This window comes from Thermobia domestica, chromosome 14 (assembly GCF_964235325.1).
Source record: "Thermobia domestica chromosome 14, izTheDome1.hap1.1, whole genome shotgun sequence".
NCBI lineage: Eukaryota > Metazoa > Arthropoda > Insecta > Zygentoma > Lepismatidae > Thermobia > Thermobia domestica.
Window position 1 is genome coordinate 150507470 of NC_137467.1, and position 23710 is coordinate 150531179.

The window sequence follows — 23710 nt, forward strand, 5'->3', positions numbered from 1 at the left end:
CAAGACATGAATATTTAAACTTTGTCCAAAGAGAACTGCACACATAATCAGAGAACAATCCGTACAGTTTCTCGGTATTTTGCTTCTTTCACTCTTGAGAGAGTGAGAGTTGGAACAATGTTACTAAAGAATAAAATGAAGCGCTCCCACCAATAAAAGAAAATATTAAAAAAAAAAAAAAAAATTGTACGGATTATTCTCTGATTATTTCTTCAACTTGTCTTTGGAAAATTTGAATATTCATAATGCAACAAAAGAAACACTGACCAAAGCTTCAAGACACACTGTATTTTAAACTATTATTGTGTAACAGTTTCGGATATCTAACATACCCTTTATCAGACACTATTAAGGATATGTGTCTGATGAAGGATATGTTAGATATCCGAAACTGTTACACAATAATAGTTTAAAATACAGCGTGTGTTGAAGCTTTGGTCATTGTTTCTTTTGTTACAATATCCAATCCAAAGACATTGATAGTGTTGTTACTGAATATTCATCTACTGAATTTGATTGAATTGTTTTCAATACTGTTGTTCCCTACAAAAAATAGGGATGGGCTAAACCGGTTTTTATAAAAACCGGAAACCGGTTTCTAGAGAATCGAAATCCGAAAAACCGAAATATCGGTTTTATCCAAAAGCGGTTCGGTTTTTCACCAAAACCGGTTTCGGTTTTCTCCAAAAACTGGTTCGGTTTTCACCGAAACCGGTTTTAGTTTTCTTCAAAATTGGTTTCGGTGAAAAAATTTGGAAAACACAAAACTTTTTGTAGAAACGGAATCGGTTTCTGGAGAACAACGAAACGCTATTGTGGTCAGAAATCGAACAAATTTTGGAAAAAAACGGAAACGGTTTTCAAGAAAACCGAAACCGAATCAGGTGAAAAACCGAACCGGTTTTAGAAAAAACCGAAACTGGTTTCGTTGAAAAACCGTACCGGGTTTTGGAGAAAACCGAAATTTTTTTTTTGAAAATTAAAAAAAAAAAACGAAAACCGTTTTTTGTGCCCATCACTAACAAAAATACACTGGAAAGATACAAAAAAATGTGCTGCCATCTGTTGCTAATAGAAGATTCTTTACACTTACCTGAAAATGCAAAGAATTAGTGTAAGATATTCGAATTAAAGCTATGCATATAGCAGTCATTCACTCGGAGAGCGATAGAAATCAATGGGCTGACCGAACATTGTCTAACTAAACTCCCTGTGGCTTATTATAACATCAGAGAATTTGACGTAATTTGAAGACCTCCATTATATTTTAAAAGAACTTTATTAAATTCTTTCGAAGATATTTAACACAGTGTGAATGGTTTAGTAATCATTTAAACATAGTATCTGATAAACTGATGATATAACCAATTTCTCTATATATATGGTAAATGGAAGTAATAAGTGGTTTGATATCAGTTATTCCTCTATATACGATAGATGAAAGAAATAGCTGGTTTTATATCACATATTCCCTTATATATGGTAAATGGAGGTAATAAGAGGTTTGACATCACTAATTCCTATACACATGATAAATAAAGGAAATATCCGGTTTTATATCACACTATTCCTCCAGATATGGTAAATGGAGGTAATGAGAGGTTTGATATCACAAATTCCTGTACACATGATAAATAAAGGAAATATCCGGTTTTATATTACACTATTACTCTGTATATGGTAAATGGAGGTAATAAGAGGTTTGATATCACTAATTCTTCTATATATGATAAATGGAGGAAATGGCCGGTTTTATATCACACTATTCCTCTAGATATGGTAAATGGAGGTAATAAGAGGTTTGATATCACTAATTCCTCTATATATAATAAATGGAGAAAATAGCTAGTTTTACATCACACTATTCCAACGTTTCCCAACCGGTGTGCCGCGAATAGGTCGCTGGTGTGCCGCGAGGAAATCGAAACAAAATTGCTAATTCTATAGGAATCAAATTGCAAGACGGAAAAATGTATGTTTGTACTTCACATTACTATGAACCTCTACTATGAATCTACAAAAGTTTCATACTGTGTTACTTTTCTGTACATTTTTAATGTTGAGAAAAGTATTTGTTATCATTGTCATGACCATTATTGCTTCAATGTTGTTGCAGTTTATTTCGTAACTTGAAATTTTAAAATATCATTCAATCTTTTTGACAAAGCAAACAAGCGTAAAAATTACCTACATTTGTGTTTTAAAAATACAAGAGATTTGTTTATTCGTTCGTTATTTAGTGATCTTCCTTTTTAGTGAAAGGTTGGATACAGTTTTCGAATGAGAAACTGGATTTTTAAAAACCTGAATTCTATATTTCACTGCAATTGTTTACTATTTTTAAATTAGAACGAACAATAAGCATAATGATTTACCACAAAGGAAAACCAGTCATCGTGCTTTCTTTTCTGTGAGAAGATCAGTAGGCCTAATCACAGAAAAAATATCACGGTATATTATATACACAAATACTACTACTACTACTACTACTAATAATAATAATAATAATAATAATAATAATAATAATAATAATAATAATAATAATAATATCTATATATATGAATGTGCCGCGAGAATTCAAGTTACACCTGTAATGTGCTGCAAGTTGAAAAAGGTTGGGAAACGCTGCACTATTCCCCTATATATGGTAAATGGAGGTTATAAGAGGTTTGATATCACTAATTCCTCTATATATGATAAATGGAGGTAATAAGAGGTTTGATATCACTAATTCCTCTATATATGATAAATGGGGGAAATGGCCGGTTTTATATCACACTATTCCCCTATATATGGTAAATGGAGGTAATAAGAGGTTTGATATCACTAATTCCTCTATATATGATAAATGGAGGAAATGGCCGGTTTTATATCACACTATTCCGCTATATATGGTAAATGGAGGTAATAAGAGGTTTTATATCACTAATTCCTCTATATATGATAAATGGGAGGAAATGGCCGGTTTTATATCACACTATTCCGCTATATATGGTAAATGAAGGTAATAAGAGGTTTGATATCACTAATTCCTCTATATATGATAAATGGAAGAAATGGCCGGTTTTATATCACACTATTCCCCTATATATGGTAAATGGAGGTAATAAGAGGTTTGATATCACTAATTCCTCTATATATCATAGATGGAGAAATAACCGATTTTATATCACACCAGTTCCTCTATAGGTGCGAATTCAACGATAATGCATGACTCGACTGGGACTTGAACCCAGTCTTCGTTTTACTGTGCTGATGCATTAACCATTACACTAGCTAGACTGCTTTCTAAACAGCCCTACATTTTTCTGGATAAAGCATCGGCACGGTAACTCATACACACGCATTCGAATTCCGGTTCAGTCATCCGCTTTTTCCCTTTTTGTATATCATTTGAACATAAGCCTACTCTACGACATCAAATGCATCTGAAAGTACTGAATAGCTGCTAGATCGAGCAAAACTTCATATAAGAAAAAGCCATGATCTTTGCACAGAACATTTAACTAAATTACAATATCTACTACAATTATAGGTAGATGCAATATTACTGGCTTAAATATAGATGTTTACTAATAAATAGTTTTATTAGTGTGTGACAGGTCCCGAATATAAAACTTTCTCTAAACCACGAAAGTACATAAGATATATTAGCAAATGGCTAACAATTTTGCTTGACTTAACATTCGACTTTGATGTATTTCAAAGCACCATAAAATTCTGAAACGTAAAATAAATTTGTAGTTCTTAAGACCTCAGAATTTTACTCTCGACACTAAGTCAATAATTAAATCAAGACTGTAGTGCCATCTCAGCTTAAACAAACGCTTACTGTCACGTGATAATTGCAAACTTCATAACCACCAAATTTTGTGCAATAATGTAATCCCATAACGTAATAAAGGAATATGATCCCATATAGCATGCGTAGTCCAGGTTTCGACTCCTCTTGAGAACATAAAACTATTGGTGGCAACCAAATGTAAGGCAATCGGGATATACTTGAATTAAGAAGCAACGAGCCCTGTGTAGCAAGCCTGTGCAGAACACTGGCAACTAGTTCATCGTACACAACCTGACAGACGACAGCCCTTCGTAGGCTGTAGTGTCAACTGCTTAAAGTTATTGATAATTGTGACATATTAATCCTTGTACTTTCAGAAGTAGAATAGTGCTCTGTTCAACTGACAGGTGGCAATACTTTACGTGGTCAAAGACATGGATCAGTAAGCTCTACATTTCCAAAGCATAGCGACAATGTGCGCGCCAAAGCCATTGAGTAACAGCGTAACACAGTGTAACAGCGAGGATTTATTTTCGCACATACTTCGAACTTCTTCCTGGATTCGTTACGTAGTAGTACTGGTAAACGATTCTGTTACTCACTATTCAGTATGTGCGAACAAAAACACCAGCTACTTGTTCCACGGCACATTCTTTGGCTGTCACGTGTGTCGCTGCTGCTATGCTACGGGAATGCAAAGCTTATGCATCCATTGCCTTGATCGCGTGTGTCTATCTGCCAGTTGGACTGAACACTATTCGACTCAGCAAGGCTCAAGGATTAATATGTCATAATTGTCAGCAGACTACCGAACTATTAGCAAATTCAAGGGGTCGATTCTCTGCAACGTAAGAATTTACATCGGAAACCACTTATAATCTAAATGTAAAACATGTTATTAAATTTAATAATAATAAAAAAAAAAAGTATGCATGGTACGAAGCATGCGAATAACATCGGACAAAGCAATAACTGAACATCAATTCCAAAGCAAACTGCATATACCAATTAGATATGCAATAGTTCATTATAAATTCTAAATAAAGGCTTCACTAGTTGAGGCGGTTAAAACAGATAACTGTTTTATTAATGATAGATATAAGCTGTCATCAAAAGTTTTTTTTTCTTTTTTTAATAAAGGTGCAACTAGAAAAAGAAAGTGTCTAAAATGTTTCTCCTGCACACGTGACAGAGAAAGGTTTAGTCGTGAAATTGCCACACCACATAAACTTCACTCATTCATACCTAAAGAATGTAACAACAGTAATGCTACAGAGAAAGCATGCTTCTGAGGTAAGATTATTCCAAGCTCCACACATACATCAATCGCCTGCCTGACGGCAAATCATAGCACACACGATGTAGTGATGTTTTTCTGCCTCAAAAGAGTCCTAATCAGCAAATCCTGACAACTTCTTGTCAAGAAACACACATATTCAGAGTCTTTTACATTTTGTGTAACCTTGCAGAAATTTTAATTTTTGGACATTAGAAATAAGTTTTACGATTCGCCGCCTGGCTGACGAGCAGCTACCTTTGAAATTCCGTTCAACGATTATCTAGCAATATTTTGATGCTAGCCTTACATTTATAAGGATTAAAAAGAGCATATTCTGAACGGTGCAAAACTAGTTCCAGTAGGAAAAACACCAGAAATGTTATGGAAGAAGAAAATGCATGAAAAGCAAGGTATAAAGCCTTCACCACGAAACCACAGTTAACGTTTGGAGCAGGACAAGGTTTTTAGTGCTGAGAATATGCGCTCAAGTATACCCAGCATGTGTTAATCATGAAGGCTGAACATCAAAGGTTAATAGAAAGCCCTCGAAGATGGACTTACTGAGACTGAGCCTCTTGCTCCAAGCTTTGTAGCATCTGGAACCCTGTCTCCAGGGATGGCTGTAGTTCTTCCCCTTCGCCATCACCCAGAGCTGGGAAATGAATCTCTGGAACATCTTCTTCCTCATCTTCTTCAGTTTTCACCCTGAAATGCCTCTGTAGAGTTCACAAGTAACTCTTTACAAAGTACGGGGCGTCTCGCTATGTTTAAATTTTACGATATTCACAGTAGACCATCAAATGGACAATATAAGCAATATGCAGAACATATAAAGGCAATAAACATTAGGGTGACCAACTGCTACGTTTTGCCTACGATAATCTCAACGTAGTTGTGTATCGAAAAACATTCAATCCCCAATATCTAGGACGCCTAAAGCCAAGATATGTCCTAATTTCTAAAAGAAGTGTAGTATCTACACAGGCATCTGTTGTTTTACCATTATTGGAGCAAGCCTATTAATAATGCAGTAAGGACACTATTTTCCACGTAAAAATCATCTGATTTTGGTGAAGCATACTTGACATGTTCTTTCAGGTCCTTTCTGTCTTTCTTTGAAACTTACTGGTCATCCTTATGCTTGGAATTTAAATCGATAAAGGAGGAAATTAAAGAAAAAAAAAAAGTTCTCTTTTAGGAGTATGTTTGTATTCTCGTATGAGAAGTATATTTCTATAGAGAGTCATTTCAAGTTTATGGTAACAAATTTAGCACCCTTAACAGCTTAGGAAGTACCACAACGCAACCAGTGGATCTGCTCGATGTGAAGCTCTGTCTGTTAGCTGTTGCCCTGCATCTCGTTTTCCACCAAAGGAGTATGCGTTGTGACATAGTTTGATTACAAGTCGTCTTCCTTAGCCTAACAAGCATAATCGTGGGACGTTACACTGAAACTGAAACTGCTCATAAGTCTGTTGCATTAATCTCAACAAGGTTTCCATAGATCGTCGAACGTACACGACTGTAGACGGCCCACCGCTAGTCTCAACAACAGGAACCCACAAAAATCCATGGTGAATTTCACAAGAATATCCATACAAGGAATTGCATGAATTCCCGTCTTATATACCATTCGCTCCATCTACGAATGACAATGCGAGACGTGTCGATGTCAAACAGAAATGAAATATCATAGCGGTATTGTGGCTCCAAAATATTCGTCTGGCGATAAGCAGAATTGATTTTTAGCTTTTTTGTCCTCTCTGCGTATCTAAGTTTGTCATTATAGCAGTAATCACGAACAACAATAAATCCGTGTGTAAAACAACCCACATACTCACTTCGCTAGTCACAGTGACTTCTGGAAATACGGGGACGAAATAAGATGGTCGTAAGATATTATTCATGCCTCGTCTCTACAAAATTCCACTTGTCCTCTACAAGATGGCGTTAGTACCATTTTCTATTGTTCGTCTTCCAAATCATGATATGCAGGACGTATCATATGAACTCGAGTCTTATGATTTTCTATCACACGTATATCTTACCCAGCTGTGAGATTTACGTCGCGGCGGAATCTTGTTCTTTGAGACGATGGGTTCTCATGTCGCACCAAGGGACGCACTTTCTGCACCATACCGGGCTATATGCACACCTACCCAGGCCTCCGATATCTATCCGATATCTACAATAAGTAATACTGGAGAGGCCAGTAACAGCAGGAATGCCCGTTTTGCTGCGATTCAATACAGCGTTGATCCTTTTCTTCGACACATGGAAGCCTTTTCTCACTAACTTTTTTTTCCCCCTATAACTGCGCCCAATGTCGAAAAGAGCACCTATACAAGGTCGTAATTTTTGGACCACTCACACACACATGTAACAGCTGCCCTCCCTGCAATCAACGCATACAACTTACCTGCAATCACTTCTTGGGTGTGTTCACACGTGATGTTAATTAGTGACCGAATTCGTTACTATAAATCTGAAACGACTTTCTGTATTCGTGGCGAGATAGTGTGGTGGGGAAAAACTGCCTGTATTGTGAGAGTTGATTTTTCATTATAATCCGTGAACCCCTATAACTAGACCAGACTCCATCCCCTGTTGTTGTTCGGTGTTCACGTTGATAGTAGAGGTCGTCCTTCATAACCTGAGTATTGGATAAAGATACAAAACACAAAATCTCAAACACAACTTAATTGTGTCAGATCTCAATGCTAGTTTCTATTCCTTTATTTATTTACTTCGTTTAACAATACATTATTTAACGCTGCAAGTCTTAATGTATACAGCTTTCTATAGGATTTATACGATTCTTTACAAAGCCATGAACCACACATACCAAACTGCAAACTGGTTTAATGGCCAGCGTGTGCACTTTTGGTACAGGGGTCAAGGGATCTATTCGCGGTGGAAGAGCTTTCACAAATTTCAACGCTTTACGATGCTTCGGATCCAATTTAAAATGTAGCTTCATGTTTCACATAGTCTTGGTGCTCAAAAGGCACGCTAGACCAGAACAAACACAAGAATCGAACGCGGATCTGTCGGACTAAAAGGAAGAACGCTAACCATTTAAGAATAAGGGAGATTTTGATCGAATATTTTATCTCATTATCAAGCAGTTGTCAGTTCTGAAAGACAAGATGCCATTTCCGTTTACCCATGGTTTTTGTGGATACCAATCTAGAGTAATAATTCTTTTAGCAATATATTGTGTCATGATATAAATCGATTTATTATGGTAATGTTGTCTCATCACCTGAAAGTTGTATTCTATGAGTCTTGTAAATAAAGCAGTTGGTCACCCTAGTAATAATCCAGACGTTTTCATTTATACTCAAAAGACTAAAACAAAAAACGACAAAACAATGCTTAAAAACAAACACAAACAATTAGTTAACGTAAGCACTTGCACTATCTAAATATCGAAGCGATTGAGTTTGTGAATTCCAACGTAGTTATTTTCCTACGTTTCCGTAATTTTCTCTTTTATCGAACTACCAATCCTTAGTATTATTAGGAAATGAATTAATGTATATAGACTATAGATACTAAAATTCCAAGGATGAAAATGTGGAGAACATCAAAAATCTGTCACTCGGTCTTGATTAATGTCACTGCGTTATTTGACCACAACGAAAGTCATTGAATGCGGACGTCGTAAGTTGCTGAACACCGAACTCGAAAGTGGGAATGTATAGTTGAAATGGGCAAGAAAACCCTGCATGGTAACCCAGAAGCCCAAGTTCGATTCCTGTCCGAGACGTACATTTACACTTTTTTAACTTCAATGTTTCTCAGTAAATTTGTTATTAAAACACTTTTTTCCCCTTCTCCAAATACTTATTCTACATTGATTCACGCTATTACTTATGGTTGAGATTAGGAAAAAATGCGTAAGTTTGCTTTCTAATTGGAATCAATACGCCAAAACATCTTATGTGCAGAAACTGTACTGGTTAAGGTATATGGACAAATAAATATATGAACATGCTATATAATAACCTCCGGAACTTCCTTCAGGCTTTCGGGCAAAAAGAAAAACATGACGATATGGTAATGTCGTAGATAAAAACTCTGAACCACTAGCTTGGTTTAGGACAGTGTTTCAAAACCGGTGTGCCCCGGTAAGGTGAAAGGAATGACAGGAACTTAACTGTTGGAGTTTTCATTATTGTTAACTATTACAAACCATTTACTGTGTTTCATATGCTTATTAATTACTTCATTCTCGGCCTACTTTATGCTCTGTACAGTACTTTTTTCGGTTGTTGGACCCAACAAGAATCAAAGAATGTTTATGAATACTACTACACTACGTGATTCGTTAAAATACAGAGAATTAGTAAGAAGGTAGCCGAACTTATCGTGAAGGCCAGGTGTTATCGCAATCCAACACTTCAATTGACTTCATTCTTGTTTCATCATCTTGTCTCTGTTGTAGTTTTGATTCTTGTGTCCCCCTCAGCTTAGTTAGAGTTACACTTTCTTAAAAAAAAAAAAAAAATCTTTTATTTAAGTACCTTGTTGTTATCAAGCAAATTTATTGGCTTGCATTATTTTTCTGTCCTTTACCATCCCACATAACCGTGCCATTTTTCTATAACTTTTATCACTGTATAATTACTATCATCTTCCCACCTTTCACCAATGTACCTGATTTATTCTTCTGAAATCCTTTTTCTAAATAATTAAAAATTCTCTCCTTCTTAAAGTTCTTCCATTGCAGACTTTTCTACGAACTGACTGAATACGAAAATCAACCAGTCCTAAAATCTCTTGCACACTGGTTTCTGTGTCATTCTGCAATTTCTCGTTGGGCTGGATGAATATAATAGACCTGTACCACGACAGGATCCACCTGGTCACTATTTTTTCCCCTCTTCTGTACTCCTTCCCTTAATGTCTTTTCGAAGTGTAATTCTTCTCTGTTAGTGTAAGCATCCTTGAGTAATTGATTATGCTATGACAGAGAAAGCATTCTATATCTTGTGCCGGGCATCCTTCGTGTGAATGCAGTCGAGCACAGGCTCAAACTCTCCATTTCCCCGCCATCAGAATTTGTTTTGTAGTGCTGTAAACCAATTTTGTGTGATTTTACAAATATTAGCTAGAGCGTCGATTATTCAATAAAAATACTTTTTTTTTTATGATTGGATTTGGGGAAATAATTCGAAAGTAAGTTACTAAGTAGGCTGGGCTTCAGTCAGCACTTTCCATTTGGTCACAGCACTATAAATACCAACATTAGCTAATCGGCATCTTGTAAAACTGGACCAAAGTATAATCTATTTGCTAAGCATTTCACTTCAACTATATAATCAACTATGCCTTGATCATATTATGTCTTAAGTGGTGGAACTTGTATCTTTTTACTACAAAATTAGATGATATTTGATATTATTGTAGTAATTTCTTTTCTATTTCCAAAAACTGGGGATCAGTAATTATATTTATAATATTATTTTCCCTCTCTTTTCTATTTCCAGAAACTGGGGATCAGTAATTATATTTATAATATTATTTTCCCTCTCTTTTCCATTTCCTGAAACTGGGGTCAGTAATTATACTTATAATATTATTTTCCCTCTCTTTTCTATTTCCAGAAACTGGGGATTAGTAATTATATTTATAATATTATTTTCCCTCTCTTTTCTATTTCCAGAAACTGGGGATCAGTAATTACATTTATAATATTATTTTCCCTATGTTGCATCTATAGAGCGCCCAAAATTGATGCCAGTGTACAGACCTTCTTTTCAGCTTTAATGTCATTCGATTCGTAAAATCAGTTAAGTTCTTCACGGTATCAGTATCTTCCGGTTCGAACTTATCAAAAAAGGACAGGACCCATTCTACCCATTCTTGAGCAGAATTACTATTTCAATTTGTGTATATCACAAACAGCGTAGCATTCTCAATGATTATCTTTAACGCCAATTGTAACTAAATACAGCTTCTATCCTGAGGCATAATCAAACTATGTTAACAGACATGGCTCTTAAACACCCGTTATCAAATTGCTCTCTCTGATTTTCAGGTGATAAACGTCGTGTATCTTAAGTATTTATACCGACGATCGTTTCACTGGTTCTATTGCCAGCCTCCTCAGGGTTAGTATGAAGATGGAAAACGATAACCAATCATGTGACACATCAAATGCCAGCCTGTGATTGGTCAAGAGGTTCCAGCTAATCACAAGGCAACAAACTTTATTGATCACATATAAATCTCAGTTCTCTTGTTTTCCATCTTTATACTGACCCTGAGGAGGCTGGTGATAGGACCACCGAAACAATCGTCGGTTAAATACCTAACATAGACGACGCTTATCACTTGAAAACCAGAGAGAGTAATGTCAATCTCTCGTCGTAAAAGCTTACAATAACGAATAAAGCTGTCATATTATGTAGAAAGCTAACCAAACTTCCTACATAAACACAACTCGTAACTCATTACAGCTATATTTAAAACAACTCCTTTCTTTTCTGCTTAGCATGTGCTCATTTGAAAATAATTTCTTTCATCCCTATAAATAATATTTTGTGTTTGAAAACGATCAAGTAAAAATTCCCCTAAATAAGACCTACAAAATGACAAGAAATGAAATCTTTCGGTTTAACGTCCAACGATTATGCCCTTTAGGCTAAAGGAGATTAAGGTGAGTGAGTGATGATGATGATGGAAGAATTGCTAAAATGAGAATGTGGGAGGAAACGGAAGTACCCCGAGAAAACCCACGGACACGATACTGTCCATCACACGCTTACTTGGCCGGAGACCGAGCCAGGGACTCCACGCATATGAGGTAAGCATTCAACCACTGAGCCACCGTACGCCCATGAGGAATTACAATCTTACTAGAGAACTTTTATTTTCTGTGATTTTTTTGGGAGGGGTTCCTTTCCTCAATTATAGAAACAACTCTCAATTATAGAAACAATTTATCTTTGACTGACACAAACAAAATGCAGATTCATCAATAATAAAGTTATAAACACATTTCTGGTTCAGAATTAATTCAATTTCTTGTTTAGAACAATAAGAAAATAAACAACTGAGTTTTGTCACATGTTTTTGATTTCCGTTAAATACTATTTCTAATTATTAAGGTTTTATATCGATTAGTGTGTACAGAATAAGGTTTACTTTACTTTAATCGAGCGTATTATTCGATGTTGATAATTTCGGCATCACGATTATTAAGGTTTTCTTCTGAACACACTAACTTAGAAGATACTAACGAGGAAGATAAATTAAACTTTATTTCATATTATCTTATATACATTATTTCTAATTAAGTAATATTTTCTGTTGCTGGAATGCGGGCAAGAAATTTTCAAAAATAAAATTAATAATTCCTTAAGTAGGGAAGAATGATTTTCCAAACCTGATATAAGTTTGATATTTGCTCAGGATCGAATGGAGTGCCTCAGGAGCCAGAAGGGTGCACGGTAAAAATGGCAGCCGGAAGAAATGACAGGAAGGAAAACAATATGTAAACATGTACCATATATACGTAAGAAAGCATGTTCATAAGGCATTTAGCCGGCTGTCCTTTCTGAAGTACATGTTTGGTTTATTGCAATGGCATTTCGATTATTGACCCAGTTAAATGTAATAAGGGTCTCCATAGGAGAAATAGCTTGCGATTGCTTATGGATTGCTTCAACGGTTGTATGTGATTTTGAGGTAGCAGTTTACAACGCAGTTCGAAGTAAGCTTGGACATGATGTTTCAATGCAAGAATGTTTCTTCCACCGACGACAAAGTACTTATTTTAAAATTCAAGAATTGGGTTTGTCAGGACTTTATAAAGAATGTGAAGTTTTCTGTTCTACAAAGAAATTGATTCACTTGCGTTTCTTCCATGTGAAACTACAGTGTGGCCAAGAGCATGGAATACTTAAAACAGATAGCTCCTCCAGAAGCAGAAGAGCTCACTTATTATTTTGATTCAATATATGTATCCGGTTCATATAGGAGAGTAGGAGTGGAAGAAACTCTGAGATTAAGACGCATTCCGCCACCGTTTATTCCCCAAAATTGGAATGTGCGTCAGGCTACTCTTGGAGAGAACCCACGCACAAATAATTTATGCGATTGTGGAAGAATAAGTTTTCCTGTCTTACTTGGTAGAGCTATCCAACAATATGGAAGTTGGTTGAGTGCCTGCAACAGGACTGCGAGGCAGTGGAGGCAGTGATTTTGCAGTATGAAAGGGAGAAGCCCCGAAAAAGAAGACAGAGCGAGTGTATGTTGATTTGCAAAATAGGCTGAGGAATTTGTATTTAAATTATTAACTTGAAGACTTCTTACGTACAGTCGCTCACAATTTGAGATTTTAAGCACGACAGAATACAAGGTGGTTATTATTGTTGCATATACGAATAATTTATGAGGCTATAGTACAACCACGTTAACTGTGGATTTGCATTATACGAAATTAGACAATACAAAATTATATAATAGTGTAGATTATTGTTGCATATGTTTTATTCTGTATATAATATTGCGAATTTGAATACGTGATTTGCATTACAAAAATAATAACATATTGCGGTTACTGTTGTTTCACGTAAATTATGTCCTGTATACAGTAAACATCGATCAAGGAATAATAGAAAATGAAATAAAAGAAACACCAGAATATTTGTTTGACAAATTGTGTAGTATAATAAATTTTTTTCTCGAATATTCCAGTACTAATAATTTGTCTACAAGACCAGAAATTCTTCAACTAATACATGCAGGAGGCAAGTTTGAGTAATATATTTGGAATGTTTTCATACGTATGTTGCATGTTTACATATTGTTCTTCTTCCTGCCATTTTTTTTTTCCTCCTTGTATGTTTTCCGCCTGCCATTTTTACAGTGAATCGGCCAGAAGCCATAGTGTTTTTAGATAAGTAATTTCAACTCTGCTGCATGAAGTGGTTATATCCAACGCAACGAAGACTCACAGGTAATACTTCTCTCCTTTGAATCCAAAAAGACGGAATGCGTTACATATCCTAAAGGAGCCAGTCCTAATTACGATGCATATGGACTTTCAGCGTCAGCCAACAATGGGTTCGGGAGTTATGGGCTTGTGAAGTTACCATAGAAATCCATAGAAAATACAATGGCTAGGAATTTCCTTGACGTCTTTTTCTGCTAACCTTATGTAATATATTACATAGAAACCTATCTATCTATGAAACACGAGAGGCAAGTGGAAGAGCATTCAAACAGAACCCAAGATGGAATTTGGTTTAAATCAAAGAATTGTTATTGAAGGCACATTGGAAGCATTTACAGAGAACAATCGATGTACAGATCGAGAGACAGTATAAGAAGCACAAAACGTTTGCTCACAGTGTGCACACTTGACGAACGCTAACTCATTACACTTGGAACACGTGTCACTGCCGACTGAGTCATAACAGTAATCATAAATATAATCTACATTTCCCGTGCTTTGTGACCAGCTTTGTAGAAAGCGTACCGAATGAAGTTTCTCAAGTTGAGAGCGCTGAACTGATAACTGATAAATCGTGAACGACTGCAATGCCAGGAATTGTTCATGGTGCCAGATGTTCACATCACTCATCACGACCAGTGTGTCAATTACGTAGCGGATGAATGACTTGACTGTCTGAAGAAGTCCACATCCAATGGTTGAATCTTTCCTGTACATCTGGGGGCCGCGGTGGCTCAGTGGTAGAGCGTTCACCTCTGGTGCTTGGGGTCCCGGGTTCGATCCCAGCCCCCGCCAAGTGAACTTTGTGGTGGACAAACACCGTGTGCGTGGGTTTTCAAGGGGTTCTCCCGTTTCCTCCCACTTTCTTCATTCCACCATTTCATTCATTACTCATCATCACCGTCTCCTTTAGCCTAACCGGCATAACCGTGGGACGTAAAACTCAAAGATTTCATTTCATTTATCATTTTCCTTTCCTGTACATCCTCCAGGAATCAGCCTCTTCTTGAAATCAACATCTGTGGGTTTAAGGTTGTTTTTATTTCATTTTTCTTTTTGTTTAGTCTTTTCCTTATGCTGTTGAAGATAACTGCTATACATATTCCAACCAAGTTCTTGGCATTACCCAAGAACATTCAGATTCTTGTGATGCGTCTTCGTCCACAGCGTTACACTATATTCAGGTTAGCAGAAAGAGACGTTAAGTTAAGGAAATGCCTAGACGTTGTATTTCCTATGGATTCCTATGGTAACTTTACAAGCTGATAACTCCGGAATCCATTTCTGACTAAGCTGGGAATCCATATGCATCTTCATTAGAACTGGCTCTTTGAGGATATATGTCGCACTCCGGATTCAAAGGAGCGAGGCGTTAATTGTCAGTGAAACTGAAAATCTTTAGGAAAAGAATGTAAATGATAATTTCAGCACGACTGCCATAACAGAAAATATGCACCAGAAAGAGGCTGAACATCAGTACAATTATGATTTGATCCGCAATATCGATAATAATAATAATAATAATAATAATAATAATAATAATAATAATAATAATAATAATAATAATAATAATAATAATAATAATAATAATAGTAGTAGTAGTAGTAGTAGTAGTAGTAGTAGTAGTAGTAATAATAATAATAAAAAAAGAAAGAGTCGTGGAAATGCCGGCTTACCAACGACAAGAAATGTTACGAAGAGATTTTCCATTATCAAAACAAGATTTGAACCTAAAAACAGTCAGAAATGACTGACTAAGGAATGCAACAGATCACAATGAGTTATAGCAGCAGCATAATTGATGAAGTTTGGGTGAAAGAAAAAAATCCAAGTGCTGGGTTTTGCATACTGCCACCTTCTATTTTCTTCAAATTTTTCTAAATTATAGAAACTGATTATATATATATATATATATATATATATATATATTACTACAATTCCTCTTAGTATTTTTCTAGTACTTACACAATATTTACTGAAGCAGTACAAGATATACATCTTTATAGCGTTATCTATTTCACTAAATACAGGTACTAGATACAACACAATGATCTCACAGATTAGTCATTAGATTTTGAGTATGCTTATATGACTCAACGCATTGCTTCATGAGAAGCATTTCGATACTAGAAAAAATTATGGAAATGTGAACAAAATCACAATTTACAAATTTCCAGGGCTATATGTGAACAAAAAAATTTAGGAATGATTAAAAAAAATGGATCAAAAGATTGCGATCTTGGCCAAGAATTTTAGGAATGAACCAAAAATTCATCAAAAGACTGTGATCTTGACCAATAATTAGTTTTTGGATCAGGGACTATAAAATTTTTGAATGGCTCCTAAATCGAGTATTCGTAATTTCTACGGAATAAGCACATCGCATACTGAGTTACGTGATAATTTGGGTTTAGCTACACTATATGTAGTTCTCCAGATATAAGGCCTACAAGAAAATTTTTGATTGAAATATATTGGATCTTTTGATCCAAAAATGATACATAAATAAATAGATAACCTGTAGCAGCACACCAAGTAGAGCCATTCTTGTAATATTAACAAAATGAAATGAAATGAAATCTCTTAAGTTTTCGTCCCACAGTTATGCCGGCTAGGCTAAAGGAGACGGTGATGGTGGGAAATGAATGAAATGGTGGAATGAAGAAAGTGAGAGGAAACGGGAGAACTCCGAGAAAACCCACGCACACGGTGTTTGTCCACTACAAAGCTCACTTGGCGCGAGATGGGAACGAACCAAGGACTGTAATATTAACATTTGATTTTTTAAAAATCTTTTGAAAACTTAAGAGAAAGGAAATTGGAAATTGGGTGGTTAACCAATAAGAACTTGTGAATAGCATAAGATTGGCCTAATACTTACTATTAAAAAAAAAAAAAAAAACCTACAAAGACATTTGAACTAGAATAAATTTACCTTGCATACATATACGAAATATTACATGCAATTTTATTTCTCTATCTACGGAAAAGGAACATATAGTGAAATTACCTAATTCCTTCGCCTCCTGCCACTTGCATATTGGCTGGCGACAGCAACTTTTCATACTCTGCAACCAGCTCATGACACGTTTTCTCCATTCTCTCATGGTAATTAATGACTCTTGTTTGGTAGAAATTACGAAGACAGCGAATACTTCCAATATTCATTTCATGGAATACTCGTTCCATTACATCCTGCAATGATTCAGAACAAATATATCTACCTGTATTATATCATTTATTCATTTATTAAGAATGTTCTGTACATAGGTAGAATTCATTTTTTCTGTTTTTAGTTTAATATCGTACGAATATGGTCCGAGGCTAAGAAAGACGGTGATACAGTATAATAATGAACAAAATGCTGAAACGAAGGAAGTGGGAGGAAATGAAATAAACCCCCAAAACCGGTATTTGTCCACCACAAAACCCACTTGACGCGAACTGGAATAGAATCAGAGTCTCCACGCACCTGAGATGACCGCTCTACCACAGGATGCTAAAGGTCTACATGACGAAGGTACGATCATGACTTTGCACGGTGGGACTAAGGAGAACTTTGGAGAAATCCCAGTCTTTGAAATGACTGATCTCGGGATTAGAATTTGGAGACCTCCCAATTGACAAGCAATGTTAACCGTCCCTTTTATGTCTTTGGTAAATCTATACTCTTACTCTCAAAATCTCTGTCTATATTGTTTTACTAACAAAAGTGTCCGTCCTTCGTACGGGAAGAATAATGTTGATGCAAAATCTTTAAAAGTAAAGAGATGTGTGAAATATATAAGGACAAGTAAGCCTCTATTAATGCTATACCTGCTGACATCTCTTCTTCGCACGGGAAGAGGACGGTTAATGCAAAAGAATTGAAAGGTATGAAAGGTATGCAACCTGAACCACACGAAGAACGATTGGGTTGCGTATTTCACAGGCATTACAGTTCGTTGTACTACACATACTTTACATTTTGACCGTCCCCAATCCACCCTTGAGTCGAAAAAGAAAACCGCATTCGTACGCAATTTGATCTGGTCAAAATCTATCTGTGCCAACATTTGGTGGATGTAGGAGACTCCTTTTATGTGTGAAAATTTGGTGACAAACAGACAGACTACAAGTTATTTTATATATTAGTATAGATTTCCGTTAGGTTTACAGTAATGTATTTATTTCTCTTTGCACCTTTTAATTTGACTATTAACTGATAACAATTGAATCAAGACTTTTTTTTTTTTAATTTTCAGATTCACCGGTTACTGGAACGAAGTTGTTGTTTACTCGACTTAGGTGTTCGTTTATTCGAATACTCTTCCGAGATGCCTGAACCGTTCTTAAGAGGCCTCATCCCGGCGAAATTAAAATACCGCTAATTTTATAGTAAATATGTTATATCCTCCAATAGATAAAAGAAAATCGAAATGTGAAACAAGAGCGCCCTAGACAATATTATTTGGTGTGAGGTACCGTTATCACAAGTCACCTAGTGGCTTTCCGTTTGCAGCCGTTTAGAAACGCGAAAATAAATGCCGATTTTCAAAATAGTTCGAATTCGAAAGCAGGTAAGTGAGTCGTGATAACGGTATCTCATGTAAAATGATATTGTCTAGGGCGCTTTTGTTCCACATTTCGATTATCTTTTATCTATTTGAATATATAACATAATTACTGTAAAATTAACGGTATTTTAATTTTGCCGGGATGAGGCCTCTTAACCATATTTCACATGGTGATTCGAGAGTGTGCGCTGAGTGTCGTAACGGGTCGCATGTCCTAATCGGATATACTACTGAGGAATAATCACCGAAAAACTGGATCTCTAAGATGTATGAACCATTCTTTATTTATTAACTGATTCATACTAGCTTTGCTATATTCAATAAAACATTAAGAGCCTGCCTTTTTGCTTGTTTATTCATCAGTGAAAGGAGATAATGAAATGCAAGTTAGCACAATCATAGATAATGCTATTCTACAACAGAAAATATGAACCTGAACACTGTTCAGTGTTGCCATCTATAGAAATTGCAGTGTTGGCAGAAAAACAATTTCCCTAAAATCTAAGTTAAGCCAGCGAGTAGAGGAACAAACTCAACTGCATTTGGTTACGTATCATATTGTTTTGGTTTTCCGTGAACTACTTTTTAAATAATAGTTGTATTTAGTTTGTAATAAAGAAAATAGTTTTAACATACAGTTATTAAAACTAAATCATCATCATCATAGGTATTCTGCCTTTATTGGCAGGTCACTTGCCGCAGCTGAGAAGCTTCCATGCTCCACGGTCCTCCGCTAACCTCTTCGTCTTCGCGTATGATCTTTCCGTTTTAATATCATCCATCAATTGTAGTCTCCTTCGTTTCCTCCCTCTCTTTCCCGCCACCATACCTTCTAGGACGTCCCTCATGATACAATTTCTTCTTAGGCAATGTCCCAACCAGTTTCTCTTCCTCTTCCTAATAATATCTAAAAGTGTTCTTTTCTCACTCACCATTTCTAACACTCTCTCATTTGTTTTCCGCTCGACCCAACTAATTCTTTCCATTCTTCTCCACACCCACATTTCGAACGCTTCCATTACTTGTTATATATTAAAACTAAATAATAATGTTAATTAAAAAGTAGTTCACAAGAAACCAAAACAACATGATACGAAATCAAATGCAGTTGAGTTCATTCCTCTACTCGCTGTCTTAACTTAGATTTTAGGGAAATTGTTTTTTCTGGCAACACTGTAATTTCTATGGATTGCAACACTGAAAATCCTTCGGGTTCATATTTTCTGTTGTAGAATAGCATTATCTATGATTGTGCTAACTTGCATTTCATTATCTCCTTTTACTGATGAATAATCAAGCAAAAGAAAAATGGTAAATTTCGTATTATTTTTAGAAAAGCAGGCCCTTAAGATACAAATGCTGAGCAAAGCAACGTTTTATTATAAAATAATAAAATCTTAAATGTGACAGTTTCGGATATCTAACATATCCTTCTTTAGACACTATCGAAAATAAATGAAATTGCATATATATATATCGGGTGTTCTAAAAATGGCGCCCACGCACCACAGAGTACTCTTCTACAGGCCAAAATAAAGCGAAAATGTTATGTGATGGAATGCCTTCCGGGACCTCCTTCAGCTGCTATAGGGAATCAAAATTTCACAATGTGGCAACGTCGCAGATTAACATGGAGCCATTAGCGTTACTCTACGAATTCAACAAAGCAATTGAATCGATTGCTACATTAATAAATGATGCTAGTATCAATCAATATCAACTTTAGTTGCCATCTTGAAAGAATCGATATAACTATTTGATAGATCGGTGCATCTAATCTATGGTTCTTTATTTGCAACGTTGCCACATAGTGCAATTTGTGTCTCCAGACGATGAGTCGAAAGGTATACATACATATATATATATATATTGGTTTATTTTGACTTGTAGAATAATGCTCTGCGCCATTTTTAGAATACCCGATATATATATATATATATATATAGTCATTGTTACGACAATTTTAAAATTCTTTAACAGACATATATTATATTTTTATTTTGTATTTTAATGTAAGTCATTCTTCATTCAAAATTTGACATGATGATTCGAGAGCACGCGCTAAGTATCGTACGCGGTTGCATGCCCCGATCGAACATAACACTGAGAAATAATCACCGAAAAATAGGACGCACAAAGACTTAACCTTGGAAAAGCATTTGGCTCCCGAATTCTCATTGTAAACAATGGAAAATAGAATTTTCATAAATCCGATTTAAACTATACGCTAAGCAAAAAAAAAAAAAAAAAAAAAAAAAAACTCTTATTGTAAAAATGAATAACGTATAACAGTTTCGCCAACTATCCATTTCGCTTCATCAGACACAGGCTGATATAGTGTTATTAATTTTAACAATAAACGTATTGTATTGAGTTGATTGAGTTGATTTTTAGTTTAGCGTCCCGTTCAGCAGCGAGGCTATATGAGACGTGGACCTACTGATTAACGTGGAATCCGAACCACATGAGCTCCCGCCGGGAATGGAACCCGGGTCTCCCACGCCAAAGGCGCGTACGCTAACCGCTTAGCCACGAGGGAGCTCAAACGTATTGTATTGCCAGCATGTAGTTTAAATCGGATTTAAGTCTACTGAAAGCAAAGCTTGTGCAATGGAAAATATTAGAATTTTCAGTGTTAGAAATAGGGGCGAAGCCTTTCTCGTTTTGTCCTACAAACACAATTTTGCAAAGTCATTATGCTTTTTGCTGATATGTCATATTCAACTGTTTACATGTCGTGTTCGTTCACGAAAATAATTGATGCACAAAAAATTCTTTGAATAATCAATAAAGGTGGATCGCTTCGCTCCAAATTTGTGCAATTATTGCATACCTATAACGATACGTGTATTTTTCTACTTGTATTTCAACATCTTTGGGCAGAATGTACTTCAAATTGATGCACAAGCTATCTAAGAAAAGGAAGAAGATATATATAGAAAGACAAGGATATATAAATGTAATTGTTTTGCTGTTGATATACGTTGCTGTTTTATGTTAAAATAGCGATTCGTTGTCATAGCAACGAAATATAAATAACATATAATTCCAGAACCATCGTGTAAAAAACTACACGCAAAAAAATCTTTAAGATGTGTATTTATTGTAGTGATTATGCGCCATAATAAAAAGGGAAATATTAGAATGCACTGTGAAATGTTTTGTGCTGTTTTAGTAGCCTTATTTATATACAAATATTAACTGAGGACCTTTATATAAGTATCGTCATCGTTATATACCCAGTAGTGTTAAACAGTATAGAATTCAATTATTAGCGTTTGTATTGATCAGACATGAATGTTTAATAATAATAAAATAATGTGTGTGTCTGTCTGCCATCAGCTTTTTGCATGAGCTACCAAGTTTTGTACGCAGATAGATTTCACCAGACTTAATCGCCTACGAAGCTCTTTTTTTCAATTTTGGCACGGGCGGGGGGAGTCAAAACATACATATAAAGGACGATAATAAATACCCGGGACAGCGAATATTACTGTCAAATTCATAGTTTTCAGGCTCGCTGACACGAACAATAACACTCTCGATGACGTTCAAGTCCAACTTTAGCCCTTATCGCGATACGATTTACCGAAAGGAAGGGAGAGAGAGGCATGAAAAATAGCATATCTAAAATAATATATATATTAATTCTCGGCATTGCTAAGCTAATTGGCGACAGCCTCCATAATATTTCAGCATAAGTTTAGGCCAGAAGCATCATAGGAGCCGGTCCAGGAGCTGACAGAGGTAACGCCGAAGGCGTTGCTCTTCGGTATTCCTTTTTATTTCTCTCATATTGAGAGGTACAAGCTCAAATGAAAATGAAATGAAATTTTTGAGTTTTACGTCCCACGGTTGTGCCGGTTAGGCTAAAGGAAACGGTAATTACGAGAAATGAATGAAATGGTGGAATGAAGAAAGTGGGAGGAAACGGGAGAAGCCCAAGAAAACCCACGAGCATGGTGTCTGTCCACCAAAAAGTCCACACGGCGCGAGCTGAGATAGAACCGGGGACTCCAAGCACCGGAGGTGAACGCTCTACCACTGAGCCACCGCGCCCCCGTACAACGCTCAAAGCACTGATATTCGTTATTTATTTATTTACTTAGTGCACTCATATTGACAGGGGCTAATTAAATGAAATAAATTAATTCGAAGATGCCTTGTTACAAACTTCAAATAAAGGGCATTACCGGTATAACACTTTGTGGATCAAGATTACAAAATCATTTTCATGTTTCTTTCACAGTTTGGCAACAGTAAGTTCCTAAACTCTTAAATTTTTTTTTTAATTATTACTATTATTTCAAGATATAACGTAACAGTTTATTTTATTTATACATGTTTTTGAGCAATGCCAGCATATATAGCCCTAAGTCCCTCACATATAAAGGATGACGTCCCTCAGTGAGCACACTATACGGGGAAGGAGAAAGTAAAGGAATGGGGAAGGAAAGAAGCAACCTGGAACCTATTTGTTAGGTACTATCCCGGTATCTGCCTGGTGTTAATTAGGAAAAAGCAGAAAAAACCTCACCCAGGATGGCTGGGCTGAAAAAATGTAACACCTTTTCGACCGAGTATCCTCACCAGAATCGTGCCAGTACCGCTCCCACCAAAGGCGAGTGCATTAGCGACTACGCTACCCGGGACCACTATACCATAAAAATAATAATAAAACAACTACGAAATTCTGTAATAAGTTCGAAACCTTGAACATTATGTAACTTAAGCTGCACAAATTTTTAAAAAAGTCTCTACTGAAATACATTTTGTTTTCTAACTGTACTACAAATACATCAGGAGGCCAAATTATTCGGGTAACGGATAATATTCCAATGAAACAATGAATGATAGGGATGTTAGATCATGGACAGTATTGGACAACAAACAACACTAGATATCGTTTTCTCTAGTATTCTTGGATTTATTCAGAACACTACTGTACGAAAGCGACATCACAAAACACATGCACTCACCGGAAATCCTGTGGTGCCAGTCATAGATTCACGATCAACAGATACCCTGAGTAGACGAGTCATCTTCACCAAGAAATCATGAGCTACGTCTGTCAGGAAATCTAACACCAACTGCGAAGACGCTGTAATACATAAAAATGTTTT

General features: G+C 35.9%; 1 protein-coding gene across 3 annotated transcripts in view; it reads right to left on the bottom strand.

Annotated features, from left to right (window-relative positions):
• Positions 1-23710, bottom strand: part of LOC145670395 (STAGA complex 65 subunit gamma-like) — a 44572-nt gene that overhangs the window by 3130 nt on the left and 17732 nt on the right. For 2 of the 3 annotated variants that reach the window (XM_081739020.1, XM_081739021.1), the window contains exons 6-8: positions 23567-23688; positions 17042-17226; positions 5625-5768 (exon numbers count right to left, since the gene is read on the bottom strand). In XM_081739020.1, the coding sequence (XP_081595146.1) occupies positions 5625-5768; positions 17042-17226; positions 23567-23688 (451 nt within the window). The remainder of the gene's footprint in view (positions 1-5624; positions 5769-17041; positions 17227-23566; positions 23689-23710) is intronic. The other variant, XM_081739022.1, reaches the window with a different exon arrangement.